We start from the raw sequence: 14,744 nt of genomic DNA, 5'->3' as shown, positions 1-14,744 counted from the left end.
GAGTTCGTGACCCTTTCACAGGTTGGATTGACGTGGGGGTTTTGCTCTTAAGCATAGTAAAGTGCTTTTTGCTATTCTTAATCTCTGCTTTTTACACTGAATTTTCTTCCTCCTGATGTGTGCTAAAAGTTTTTTCACTCTTAGTTTACTCCTTGACCCATCTTATAATTTAGGGCTCTTCTGAGTGAGCTCGTAGGTGGTTGAATCACAGTTCTGATTTTTTTAACTTTATTTTTTGAATTATTTTTATAGTGAAAGAACAATAACCTTCAGGAGAAAAATAACCCCATCTGGTGCATTGATATATAAAAGGCTGTCACAAAATTGGGACTTTAAGCTGTGACCTCTCAGGCACTGGAAGTTGGATGTGACAGCAGCTGACAGGGAGGATCTGCCCTGCTGACACTCATTTAGAGACAGGATGGTGGTGACTCTGTGATTAAAACACATATAAGCACAGCCCAGAATTTTCAGGGAGGTTTTAACTGTATTTTCCTAAGGTGCAAGGGTCAGAAAATCTGGTTTTATTCTTCAGTGGTGCTGCTGTTATTTAAAAGCAGAGGAGGGCTGTGAGTGATGCCTGCAGAGTTGGGAGCACACAGGACAGAGGCTCTGCAGCAATGATCTCCCCAGGAGCTCCGTGCTCCCCACTGGACATTTTCCAGGTTTTTTAGGAATGTGGGAATGCTGAGCCATCTCCTGACACTGCATATTCATGTCCTGTCATGCAGCTGGGGCAGGAGCCTGCGCCCAGACAGGCTGGGGACACAAACTGCAGACTTTTGGCACATTCCAAGATTCTCTTCAAAACAGCTTCCTTAAAAGACCCCACTGTGCACACCCTGATGATCTTATTTTGATTTTCTAGGTCAGTGGTAGTGTCTGTATTTGTTAGCATTCATTTCATAGTATCTGCAGCTGATTTTAAAAGGGAACATAAATGAATATTCTGGCTGTTTGACCAGCTTTTAGTACCAAATGCCTATAAAGGGATCCCAAATAATTGTTTCCATGTGGGAGGCATTTTTAACATCTCAAAGACCACTGATCTCATGGTTTATTTCACTAATATCTTCTTTCTGACATTCCCAGAATCTGCAGGGTTGCTGCAGTCATTACAGGAAAAGCTGTGCCTTTAGCAATGCCAGCCCTAGTGGTAACTAAAAGCTTCCTTCCCACTTCACTCATTAAATTTACTTTACCATGAAGAAACAGGCAATGCAAGGTGTTTAAAAAAAACATTAATTTTTCAGTAATGGCCATCTGCATGCATCCAAAAATATTACCTAGGTCCTATATATTTATATAAGCTAAGAATTAGAAATGTAACAGCCTGAAGCCTTTTCCAGATTATTTGATCCATTTTGTGGTAAGATTTTTGTTTCATTAGGCAGCTGTCCTGCCCAGTAGTGCATATATTTTAAGATGGTATTTTTTTGTAAAGATAATCTCCATTAAAACTAACATAGAATTGTTTCTAAGAGATTTCCAGGTGAACTTGAACCTGGAGAATCTATTGCAGACAGAAGAATTTAGGAAGAAGTATTAGGGATGATGGCACATTTTGTGTTAGGAGGAGAGAATGTCTCAATAAATACATAGGAATCAAGTCTCATGAGACATTTTTTCATTCTTTTTCTTGTTCTAGTCAAGGATATGCTTCAGCTGTTCCTTGTACAGCACCTGCACAGTGCAGGTACTCATTCTGCTGCCATTTTTCAGGGCTCAGGCTTGGGAGGGATATGAAAAGAAATCTTCACTGGGCAGGGGAGTAGTTGTGGAATAGAGAAAAGTCTCATCTCTGAAAGCCCTTTTAGTGATGAAAACCAAAGAGACTGAAAATTGCCTGGAAAGCAGGATTTGTTTCAGTCAGTTGTACCCGTGAGTCACAAGCAGCTCCAGAAAGGAAGAGTTCAGTGAGTTTTAATAAAATCTCCTAATAAATCTTCAATGAAAGCTGAGTTTTGGAGGCAGCTTTGGGTTTTGCATGCGATGAGTACAAATCCAAAAATGGGAAGAAAGACTGTTTTCAGTAACAGGTAAATCATTGAAACTGTGATTGAGGGGTGCAGGAGGATACTGGGGAGAAAGTTCCTTGGTTGGGAGTGCAGGATCCTCTGTCACTCACTGAGGCATCTGGAAACTGGGCAAATCTGAAAACCTGCACCAGAAACTTCTTGAGTGAGAATTTTGGAACAATTTAGAAATGCTTTGTTGGGAGAAGAGAGGAACTTTATGATGTATTGGAGCTAACAGCAGCCCACTTTTCCTTCATTTCTCTGGATACCATGCCAGGTGAGACCACTGGAGTCTTGCAGTGTCTCCTAAAAGCAGCTTTTGGCATGAGGGTGAGAGATTTCTGCTCATCTCAGCTGTCTGCAGGACTAAAAGATTGGTGAGAAATGGTTGCTGGGATTAGTAAACTGCTTTATTATCCACATTTGGGAATTCAGGAAAAAGGGAGCTGTGTCACACTTGTGAAGAAACTGAGTGAACTCCTGCTCAAAACATTCAGCTTTGTCCTGGGGACAGAAACATTTATTTAGTCATCCCCATGACTAAATTTATCAGCTGGTACCTCAAGAAGCTGTAAATCCACAGCTGCATATGGCAGCTGTGCAATCTTGATCTGCACGATCTCATAGAAAAATTTTCAGCTTTGTCATCCTCTCTTTGAATTCCCTAAAATCCTGCCTGAAGTTCTTCTCTTTACAAGAAATGTTGGTTGTTCTCTGTCAGCCCACTCTGTTTTATTTAGGTTTTTATTTAAAGGATGAATACTTAAGAACCAGCTCTGTATTTGTTCATGTCCTTACACTATTCCTGGAAAAGTGGGTGTCCCAATTTTAGCCATGGCTCCTGGATGCATACTGCAGCTTTAAAAGCAGTACTTGATAGAAGAGCTGTAGGACAGTCATCAAATAATCCGAATTTTCAACTGAATACACATTTATGATCTCCATTAACAAGGAGGAGGAAAATGGCACATCTTGTCCATAATGCAAGTTGATATTTTTTTCTGGGTTTTAGAAGAAAACCTGAGCAAGACTGGATTTGTTGGAGACGTCAATCCATGCTTCTCTTTCTTGTCTTTTTATCTGTAGGCTTTCTCAGTCCCCATTGAGAGTCCAATCTGGACAAAATGTTAATGAATTTTCCTGGTGGCAGCTGCTTTCCTCAGTACAGAGATTGTTACCATCGTTAATATTTATAATAGAAAACTGAAATGCAGTATTTCAGGTTTCTACCCAAACTGAGTTGAACTTCACCTCCCTTCAACCTTCTCTAATTTAGAGTAGCATCTCTGGCACAGTGTTGAGTTTAATTAACCAATCATTACCAAGCAGGATGAGATTGCTTGCTATGGTTACAATTAGAGCAGAATTCAGCCACTGTACATTGATTTATTTTCCTGGAGTTATTTTTCATTTAACATTCTCAACCACACACAAGAGATGTTGCCTTTGGTGGGGAGGGGAATCTCTTCTTCATGTCAATTCTCCAAGAGAAACCTGATCTGTCCTGTTAAAAATAGGGCACATTAAAGAGATGAACCACTTGGATGCTAATTCTTGATAAGCACTTCTTAGCACAAGTATCATCACGCTGTTTCCTCAGGAAAAGAAGTGCTAAGTCAGTTGGAAAAAGATGTCTGAGGGTATTAATTATGCAGACAAAAGTACAAATGGGCCAGATATCTTAAAACAGGCAGTGAGATAATGACTTCGTTAGCAGCCTGGCTTTAGTGCGTTGCATTTTTCCTTCCCAATTAATCTTTGAGCTTCTCTTTCTTGCATTTAGAGGTTTTTTTTTGGTTTTTCTCTATTTTCTGTGTTTGCTGCAGGAGAAAGCAGCAATTTTACACGTGCTGCCACATCCTGCTGCTGCCAGAGCTGATTTGCAGCTTTTATCAGGGCTGGGCAGGGGTGGCTTTGTCCAGGCAGAGCCTCCACATCCACCCAGCCCATCACTCAGAATTCTGCCTGTTCCACCTGGGCCTCTGCAGGGAAAATTTAAACATAAAAGCTCAGACTGGAGATGGTAAAATTAAGCAATTTTTTTCTGAGAATTTTAGCAGAAAAGTTACTAGTGTATTTTTAGGAAGCTGTAGAACACGTGGAGAGTTCTGCTCCTCACTTATGGCAAAGTGCAGCATAGAAATAAAAATCAAAAAGTGGATTTTGAAGTAGTATCTCCTGTGCCAAACCTGGCAGTGTAGTCACAAAATCCATGCAGAAGAAGACTGAAAAAAAACCCCACCAGAAAAGCAATAATAAACCCAAATATAGGATGAGAGAAAGCAGCTTTCATTGAAAGCTGTCACTTCATCCTTCACTTGCTTCATGGTTCTTAGTCCCTTTGGGATTGTAAAAACTTAGCTAAAATAAGTTATTTAATCTCAGTGTTATTCCATGGAAGTGTTTGAAGATTCTTTTCAGTGCACTAAAATTTAAAAATTTGGTGGTTTTGGTTTTTTTCATGGGTTGAAAAGAAATGTTTTTCCAGCTGACCACAGGTGTGAAGACCCCCAGAGGGCAAACTTAGAGTAAATGAGAATGGGAATAATTTCTCTGGCCTGAAAGGAGTTGTTTAATCATTTCCCCAACTGCAAAACCCTGTCATTTTCTACAATCCATCTACATGGATTGAAGAAAAGTACAAATGAAGTGGTCTGCAAGAAAAAGCACGGTTCTGTTCTTTTCTTTTAACACAAAATGATTATTTTCCTGATACAATTATTTGAAGAATACACATAGTGACTAGAATTACACTTTATTCTAAAATTTTAGTCCATAAGCATTTTCTGTCTCTCCTTTTAAAACCAGAAATTTAAGAAACGTAATCAGTATCAACTGTTGGGTCAAGTCAATGTGATTCGTTTCCAGGCATGATCTAATTTCATTAATTAATTTACATCAGAGTATCTGCTCTAAAGTAGAGTCTTCCAAAGCAGTAGCTCACATTCCTGTACTCCTCTTATTATATATATAAAATAATATCTCTGTTGTTTGGATATCTTTTAACCTCCATGCTGGGAAACAACAGATTGAAATCCTGCAAAGGTCTAGAATTTTGGGGTTGTAGTATGAGAATGCCATTTAAATCTGGGGGAAGAGGAGGACACTGTCTTGAGCAAACAGTAAATATTTGTCGCTGAAGATCCTGACAACTTTTTTTTTTTTTTTTTTTTTTGCATTAGTTCTAACTGACTTTTAAGTGGTTCTAAATTCCAAGTTTCTGTAGGAAACACTTTTCATTGAGAAATACTAAGTTGATTAACACTTGATCTTTCCTAAATTTCCCTTCAGATTAGTTCAGTTAGACAGGTAAATTTTAGAAAACCCTCCTGAATGAAGGCAGTGGCAGGGGGCAGTGTCAGCCCTGGGTAATCTCTCCAGTGGCTCCCAAAGGCCAGAGTTCTTCAGGAGCCATGGCACCCCAAAGCTTCTTGCAGCCTTCCTGCAGAGACAGTTCTAGCCTCCAGCTCTGACTGTCACAAGGGAATTCCTGGGTAGAAGCTGTTTTCTGTCCCAAACAAGCTCAGGGGATTGCTGCCCCCAAGTTTTGAGATGCCCAACTGTGAACTCCAAATTCCCCATCCCAGCTTGATCCCAGTTCATCAACTGGGATTGGGTGGGTTTCACAGCATGAGGGAAATTCATCTTTTATTCTTCAGCATTCTTTCTTCCAGGATGTGTAAATGTTGTCAGTGTGTGCCAGAGGGAGGGCAGTGCTGGCTGTGCTCACCCTTTGGGACACCCTGCACTCCCCAGCTGCAGGTTCCTGAGTGTTCCCTCTCTCCTTGGGGATCAGGAAAGCTCGAGATAAATTAACTCACTTTGATCCTTGCTTTGGCATTGTCAAAGTAGAAAGCTGCATTAGGGTTTTTGTGAAGCTGGAGCTCCACTTGTGTTCCCTGCACTTTTCCTTGGGTTGCTGTCATGACAATGCTCCCAAGGATTCCATCTGACAGCTAATGAGCCGTGAATCCGTGGGAAGGGCGGTGGTAGAAACCTTCCATAGAGGGCTTGTGTCAAACACCTGATCCCCTGCAATCCCCTGTGTTCTGCCTGTGGCTCTTACAGTATTTGCCTCCTAATCTGTGGTTGTATAACCCAAGAGTGATGAGGGAACAAAAGCACAAAGAGTTGGTACCTGCTTAGAAAAATTACAGTGATGGATTTGGGTATTTAATCATTGCACTGCAGGGAGAGCTGCCTGGAAGCTGTGTGTTGCTTGTGAATCACTCTTCTCTCCTGTCATTGCTCCCTGCTATTCTTATAAATATCACTCAGTACAACCTTTCTTTACAACAAGTAGTTTCTCCCGTGCCAAGTCTGACAGGTGGGTTTCACATCTTATTTATTTGTCAGCGTGCTTCAATAGCTCTGGTCTGACATGTAATTTTTTTCTTAACAGTGATGTGTAATCTTGTGTTTTATATTGACAGTGAGAGAAGCAAAAAACCTCATTCCTATGGATCCAAATGGACTTTCAGATCCTTATGTCAAACTGAAGCTCATCCCAGATCCTAAGAATGAAAGTAAACAAAAAACAAAAACCATCCGTTCTACCCTGAATCCGGACTGGAATGAGTCATTCACGTTGTGAGTTCAACACCCTGATTTCCTGGGGGTCTTTGCATGCATTCCGTTTCTTTTGGTGTTGACAACTCCTCCATTTCTCTCCTTTTTTAGTAAGTTAAAACCTACAGACAAAGATCGCCGGTTATCCGTAGAGGTCTGGGACTGGGATCGAACCACCAGGAATGATTTCATGGGGTCGCTCTCTTTTGGAGTGTCAGAGCTTATGAAAATGCCAGCCAGTGGATGGTAAGAGTTTCTGAAAAGAGGAGAGACTATATCACCAAAAGTTTTAAACCCATCAATTTTTTTCAATGTGATCTACCTTTTATTTGAGCTTTTTGCTGTGTTTCAGGCTATAAATTCACTGAAGTTCAACTAAACCTAGGAAACACAGGCTATATATATCAAAGGGGGATAATAAAACAATTCCTTTTCTTTTATGGTGTTCCTGAAACTTCTGCTGGAGCCAAGAGCTGCTGCAAACTCAATTCTGTGAACACAGTCTTGTGATACAAATTTTATTTTTATCTCCAATATGATGTGTTCAATACCAAGTGTATCATGTTATATATAGCTCTGCAAATTCAAAGCACATGGAAACTGATCTCATAAAATGCCACCTCATTACCTGCCAGGAGAGGGTAGAACTCATCATATCTCATAAAGGACATTTCTTCAATGACAGTTGTGTAGGGCTGTGGAAGACAAAGGTTCCTCCTCAGGGTTGGTGTCTCCCATCAAGCCCCAGGACGAGTGGGAAGAATCTCCTTGTCCATTAAACTGCCTTGACAGATACCTTGGGATGAAAAATCTGATTTCAGGTAAAATACATTCTATTTCTGAGTCTGTTTCAGGTCTTTGAGATCAGTTCTTTGCATACCTGTGACATTGACAGAAACCACACACAAACAACAAAATCAGATTTTGAATCTATGAGGAAAAAAACATAAAGTCACCATTTTTTTTTCTGAAATCTACCACAGGTACAAGCTGCTGAATCAAGAGGAGGGTGAATACTACAACGTTCCAATTCCAGATGCCGATGAAGATGGAAATGCAGAGCTCCGACAGAAGTTTGAGGTGAGGATTACACACAGATGTGTGCAACTAAATATTGCCTTTATTTTTCACTTCACTACAAAAAAAAAAAATCTGTTAAATGATACATATGTTAGAGTGCCCCTATTTCTGTCCCTGTGACAGCTCTGTGTGTCTGTGGTTTTCTTGAAGATTGGACCAAATGCTTTAACTCAGAGATGGCATCATTTTCCTGACAGTTCAGCTTCTCTGCTATGACACTTAGAAGTTGGTATTTTAAAATATGTTATGTCAAGTATATGTAATAATTTCAATGTCTTTTAACAATTGCTGCAAAATCTGCCATCCAGTATCACTGATATCTGTATTATTTGCCAAATGAAATTCTCAGAAACAATGGTATTATACTTTGAATGTTTCACACTGTAACTTGGGGTGTTTTAAGAAAATACTTTCAATGTTCACACTTTGGAGCTTTGAAGTCTTTGCAGAAGGTTTTTATGTGAAACTCTCATCTCTGTAGTGTGGGGAAGGATGTTGATGTTTTTTAAGGATCAGAGATTTTGCTGGGTATGTACAAAAAAGAAAATCCACAGAAAAGTGCTGCTTTTTGCAGTGTCTTGCCTCCTGTGGTGCCAGCTGGGGAAGTTGGTAGCCACAAGGATGGTCTCATGTGCCACACAAATGAGTTTTTTTTGTTAATGATCAGACTCTGCCTCTTCTGAGAACCCCAGCCAGAATCACAGCCAGATGTTTGCTGGCCACTGAGCCCAGGAGCAGGACAGGTTTGGCCTGGGGTGGGAGAGGTTTGCTGGGGCAGCTCCTCTCCCCTGCCTGCTCTCCCAGCTGCACACACAGCCAGGAGCTGGAGATATTCCAGTCTGCAGTTTACAACCTTGCCAGCTGTTTATCCAAAACATAATGAATGTACCTGTTGTGCATAAACAAACCTGCCTGTTCCTTTCCACCTGAAATGGCAATTTTCTATGTTCACCATCAGGCAGAATTCTCCATTGTTATTATAAAAGATGGGTTAACCCACGAAAGTGAGGAAAAACGACACATGTTCAACTTTCAAGAAGGAAAAAAAGGTGCACCAATTTCTTCTGAACGCATTTGGATCAGCTCCCATGTCTGCAGCATGAACTATGATTTTTGTTACACATTTCAGAAGTATTTGAGCCTCCATTCCATTTTCCTTTCTTTACAGTCGTGATCTGACCAGTGTGATTTCATTTTGCTGCACTAGGTCATTTGCTATTCAAGATCATTTTTGGTTTTTATCCTCCCGAGAAAGAATAGCTTCAAAAGTAATTCTGTCCATGTTTCTGTGCATTATGCAGAGTCTGGAATTGGGTGGATATTTATATATTGGTGATACAGCTATAGATATTTACTTGGTTTTCCTCAGGTCAGAGACAGCACAGACACAAGTCACTAAAATTGTCCACTTAAAAATGTCAGATATTACAGGCAGTGTGTTTGCATATTGAATTTACAGTCTCTGAGGTTGATTCTTAATCCTGCTGTAAATACTTTGGTTGCAGGAGGAGCAGTCAGGGTTTATCCATGTCCTGCAATGAAGTGAAGTAGAAATCCTGAGAGGATTCGTGTAAAACTACTGGACCTAGTCCCAGCAGCTTCACCGAGGGGCAGCTCTGCCTCAGAAATAATTAGTCTGTCTCAAAGTCTAATTAGTTCAGCCTCAGCCCTGTGCATTTGAGGCTCTCCGTGTTCTGGGCTACCCTGCTTGGTGCTGAGTGATTGAATTAATCCAGGGGTGGCAATGGCTCTTCAGTAGGCACATGGTGTCTGCAATAATTGCAGTTTCCCAAGCTGGACAATGAACAGTTTTAAAACCTGGTGATGATAAATGAGAGTGTTGGTAGCTGAACAAACCCTGGAGCTGTCATGAGGCCAGGGCTGGTGTGGTGTGGTGTTCCATGGCTGAAGGGTTTGGCTTCACCCTCTTTCCCATCTCAAAGTTTATCATTATGAGAAGGAGCAGAGGGAAGCAGAACCCTCCATGGAATATTCTTCCTTGATTTCAAGGGGCATCACTGTGATGGCTTCTGAAAATTCACAGCACAGATGTCTGAATGGTGGTATTTCACTTATTAGCTATTCTGGTATGGCACATAAGTGCTGCTGACTCTGATCATCTTTTCCTTTACTTCTGTTATCATTCATATCCTGGCTTGCACAGGCATCTTATTTTAGGTGCCCTGTAATAAGGAAAAAGTAGACAGCGCTGAGAAAAATGCTGCTATTTGTGACTTAATGACATCATCTAAATAAATATTTCCACTCTTCTAAAATCAGCATTGGAGCCTTACAGGAAGAAGATTGCAGGTCTTGACTGTCACGTTCCTGGGGGAGTGAATTTATCAGGAGATTAAAAATACAGATGGACCAAGGGGTCACACTGCACCACATTCCTATTTATCAGTTTATGGAAGGAGTTACTCCAGAGTTCTTCCCAGTCCAGTCTGCACTTGTAGTGCTTGGTCTGTTTTTTGATATATGACCATGTGGTTGATAGCCAAGCTACACTGATTTAACTTTGAGTACAAAATGACAACAATTTCCACAAAAATATTGCATTACTTTTATCAAATACTTAAATAATGGTGCCCTTCAGAGTAAAGGGCTGTATACAAACCTAAACTACACAAGAGTAGAGAAATTTTAGAATTAGTATTTATTGGTTTCATATTAAGGAAGGATAAGATTATTTTCAGCTTAGAAAAGACCAGAGAGCCAATAAATGTAGAATTTCTGAAATCTTGATCTAGAAAACTGTAAGATGTTGGGAAAATTGACTGCCCTTTTAACTAAATTTTAGAAATGTGGGTAGGGGACCTCCAAGACCTACTTCAGAGCTACCTCCCATTTAAATCAAAATTTTAAGAATATCTGCCTGCATCTATATTTCAACAGGCAGCTTTAGGATTTGGCCTCAAGCTCTAATTAATCTCAAACCATTTGCACAGTTCCATCACATCCTTCTTAGCACATCACTTTCACAGCCCAGATTTCTTCTGGAAATGTGGCTCTTAGCCACACAAATCTTGTGGAAATGCTGCTTTGCTCACTGGACCTCCTGGCACTCATTCTTAGGTCATTTATTCAATGTAGATCTACAGTAAAATATTATAAAATATAATTATAGTATAATACAATATTTATAAAATATTATAAAGGTAATAAATAAGTAAATAATAATAGATTCAAACCTTCACTTATATTTGTAACTGAAGGTTATAAACTATTCATCATGAGAAGTGTCCTCGTGGCCCATTCTGTCACATCTGAATCAGCTGAAAATTAACACCCAACCTTTGCCCAGAATGGATCCTCTCCAACAAATAGGACCAAAATTGGAAAAGAAACAATTGAGGATTGTGCTTTTTTTTACTTTTTATATTTTATTGCAAGGAGTTTTCTTACTTCATTTTGTGCATAATCTATATGAGCCTGTGCAGAAATTGAGGGATATTATGCAGAGGTGCAATGCAGTATTTTCTGCACAACAAATTGTATTCAATCTACATATTTTGTGGATCTCACCTCTCACTAAAACTAAACAAATGTATTATCTGCTCATTTAGCAGTGTGATCAAATCTGTCCTCAATGATTTATATGTGATACATCATTATTAATACTTAGAGATAAAAATATACTCCTGTAGGAAGTGGAGGCAGGATAAAATCTGTCACTATATTTCAGTTGGTTTTAACCTTTAGTTGTGAATTTTCTTTCTGGAATGGCATTATTTGTGGCCATCTCAAAATGGAACTCCCTTCTCACCAGGCATATTCAGAATAATTTGTGGCTGCTCCATAATTGTCCATGCTGAAGTTGCCATGGGAACGCCCAACAGTCCCAGGTGCCTCCATGGACCCACACTAGGAAATCTTGTAACTGCAGCATCTACTCTTGGTTATCTACTTATTTTCTTTTTCTAGTACTTTTCTAGTCAAAGAAAAAAGCAGAATATTGAAATAATGCAATCTTCTGCTATTTTTTTTCTACCTAGTTGTGATTTGAGCAGTTAGATTCCTTTGCCATTTAGGACATCATACCTTTTTTCCTGAATTTGGGAGGAAAATGTGCAAATTCTATAACGTCTATTGTGGGAAATTATTTGAGTTTGGTCAAGCTCTTTTTACTTTTCCTGCTTAGTAAAGCACTTCTTGATCCTTAAATATTACCTTAGAGTAATAACAGAATAATAAAACTGATTTAAAAGTAGGCTGGTGAATTATTTTATGATCTTTCCCATTCTTTTTTTTTTTTTTTTTTTTTTTTCTTGCCAGCACTGGGAAATGTTATTAAAAATAAAGCAGCTGTTATGGTTCATATAAAGGAATTTTTTAATTAAACAAAGAACAGAGCAGTCATAATCCTTACCCATGGACACATTTACTGAGCACGAGGTGTGATGGTGATGGGAGCAGGCTGCCACTACTCCCAGCTCTGGCAATTGCAGTGATCCAAGCACATTGCTGTGAGGGAATGGGATTCTGCTCGTAAAATCCTCATTTTAGAGCATCTCTGGGAGACACATAATGGTCCTCCTGGTGCACACTCTTCACATGTTGGAGATGTTCTTTTGTTCTAATTATTCCCTTCAGTGTAGCTCTCTGGGTGGCTTTGACAGAAACAAAATCCTTCCCTTAATTTCTGAGAGCTCCGACTGCTGTCCCAGCACAGGGGCTGTCCCTGGACCCTGGGAGGGGACAGACATCCACATCCACATCTCTGGCTTTGAGTCTTGTTTGTGTGAGGGATTCCAGCTGCTTTGGCCATGGAATTGCTGCTGGAGTTCCTTTCTGCAGCCCAGAACATGAGGAGAGAGAACAGGGTGGATGTCGTGTCAGCGCTGAAAGTGGTCAGTCAGTGGTGACATTTTGGTGACCTCTCAGTGCTTCTAACAGCACTATCATTATGACCCTACAGAAAATATCTTCTAAAATGCCTTATCATTATTGTGAACCTAAATAAAATGCCATCTGAAATACCTTCTTGTTTGGAAGATAACGGGACGGATGCAGAGCTTGGCCATCAGGCTTGGTTATAAATACCTGGAACCTCTCCAGTGATGCAGGATCTGAGAGATATTTCTGCTCCTGAGCTCCTCCAGGATGCAGGGCAGCAGTTGTTTGACCACACTTGTGTGTTAATCCTTGTGCAAACCCGAATTTCCAAGGCAGAAGCGTGGGGCTGTGTGTCTGTGCACACATGTGGATTTACACCACCAGCTTCTCCTTGTGGCAGCACAGCTGGTGCTCAACAGGCCAGAAACTGTCCCCAGAGATCAAGGCACAACTAAAATTCTCTGATGAGTTTTGTTGCTGTTACAGTCTAATGCTGAAAAACCTTTCTTTTATTTATATTTTTTTCTTTCTTTCTTTTATTTATAATTTGTTCTCTGAACATCAGTACATCAGTTCAGACTGTTTCAGTGCAGGCCTTGTTTTTCTTAGATCTTAACCACTCCTCTTAATTTTTTTAAAGCCATTTCTGTCTGCTTCATTGGAAAGGAGAAGGCCAGAACTTTCTTAATCTGGCATTTTTCTGATATTCACAAAAACTTCAGGTTCAAAGAACATTATATTTCTTTCCTTTTATCAGTAGCCAGGACATCCTAGAGCTGTCTTTATTGTGAGCTGGAGGCTCACATTATGGAAATGTTGGAGTTACATAGCCAGGTATTGTAAATGCAGGCGAACCCAATGGGAAGAAATGAGGATGTCTGAGTCAATTCAGAAGGCTGAATTATTGCTTTATTATAACTATGTTAGTATATTAATACATTAATATACTAATGTATTAATAAAAAGGAAGATACTAAAACTATATACTACTTTCTCTAACTCTAACACAACTCATGACACTCTCTGAGAGTCCAGCCCCGGGTGGGTTGGGTTGGCCACCAGGCTCAAACAATCCTCACCAGAATCCAACCAAGCAACACCCCAGGTAAACAATTCTCCAAACACATTCCACATGGGAAAAACAAGGAGCAGAAATAGAAATTGTTTTCTCTTTCATTTCTCTCTGTGCACCTTTATGAAAAATCCTGAGAGAAAGAGAAATGTGCTTACCACAGCCAGGGCCCGAGCAGATACTCCAGGGACTGTTTCAGTGGCTTCTTAAGAGCCCAGTGAGTTTTCTAATTAAATCTGTTTTCATTCAGAAAATCCATCCCAAACAAACACACAACCACAAAACCCCCAAGACGAACTGTAGAAAAGCTTGTGATTCTGTCAATTTGTGAGTTAAGTTCTCCAGGTCCCTGTAAAGTGCTATAAGGGCTGGGAAGGAAACATTATTTTTACATCTTTGCCCCAGAGCAGTTACTTTACTCTTTTTTTTTTAATAAATAAAATATATGTTATTTTCCATATCTTGGGCTCTAACCAATATATATTCCCACTTTGAAGCTTCAGGCAGGTCAGCAAAGGGGACATAGAAAGAGAAATAGCATTGCTGACACTTCAAATTGCAAACGACGAGATGAAATTTACTTTTGAGGAAACAGAAACTAAGCCACACTGAAATCATGACCAGCCAAAATATCACTGGCACATCAATCCACACTCATTATGCATAAAGAGATATAAAAAGAAGAGCTGCTTTTTTTGGCCATGGCACTCATTCCTATTTTTAAATGGTGCATATTTAATCATTAGAGAATAGTTTGCAGCATTATAGAGATGCTGTTAGATGACTCCATCTGTTCTGTACTATAGTTTGGCAGGGGGAATTCCCATATGCAGTTGTCTGGAGGTTTCCCATCCACTCTGCACGGCTCAAACTGGAGAACTTGAAATTTCTTAACTAGATGGCACCAATCTCTGCTTTCAGTTTGCTGACTGCCTTAAGGCTTTTCTCAGTGGGTTGTGATTTGAGGTTGTGAAAAACAGCAATCACTTGGTTTTTAAAATTGTAAAAGTTTAATAATAATAATAAAATGGTTGTAAAAATAATAATACAATTAGAGTAATTAAGTTTAGAGTTAGGACAATTACAAGACAATAAAAAGCAAAGAATTACGGACGTCCAGATGCCCTCAGACACTAAGTCACAAAAAGCATCCCTTGTGAACAAAG

The 14,744-nt window shown here is 39.8% G+C and overlaps 1 protein-coding gene across 2 annotated transcripts in view; it reads left to right on the top strand.

Moving 5' to 3' along the window:
• PRKCA (protein kinase C alpha) overlaps positions 1-14,744 on the top strand; it is a 141,261-nt gene that overhangs the window by 94,881 nt on the left and 31,636 nt on the right. For both annotated transcript variants that reach the window (XM_021537232.3, XM_021537255.3), the window contains exons 6-8: positions 6,452-6,608; positions 6,699-6,833; positions 7,571-7,667. In XM_021537232.3, coding sequence (XP_021392907.1) covers positions 6,452-6,608; positions 6,699-6,833; positions 7,571-7,667 — 389 coding nt within the window. The remainder of the gene's footprint in view (positions 1-6,451; positions 6,609-6,698; positions 6,834-7,570; positions 7,668-14,744) is intronic.

The sequence above is a fragment of the Lonchura striata genome, chromosome 19 (genome assembly GCF_046129695.1).
Source record: "Lonchura striata isolate bLonStr1 chromosome 19, bLonStr1.mat, whole genome shotgun sequence".
NCBI classification, from domain to species: domain Eukaryota; kingdom Metazoa; phylum Chordata; class Aves; order Passeriformes; family Estrildidae; genus Lonchura; species Lonchura striata.
Note: the sequence above shows the minus strand (reverse complement) of the source record. Positions and strands in the feature narration are given on the sequence as shown.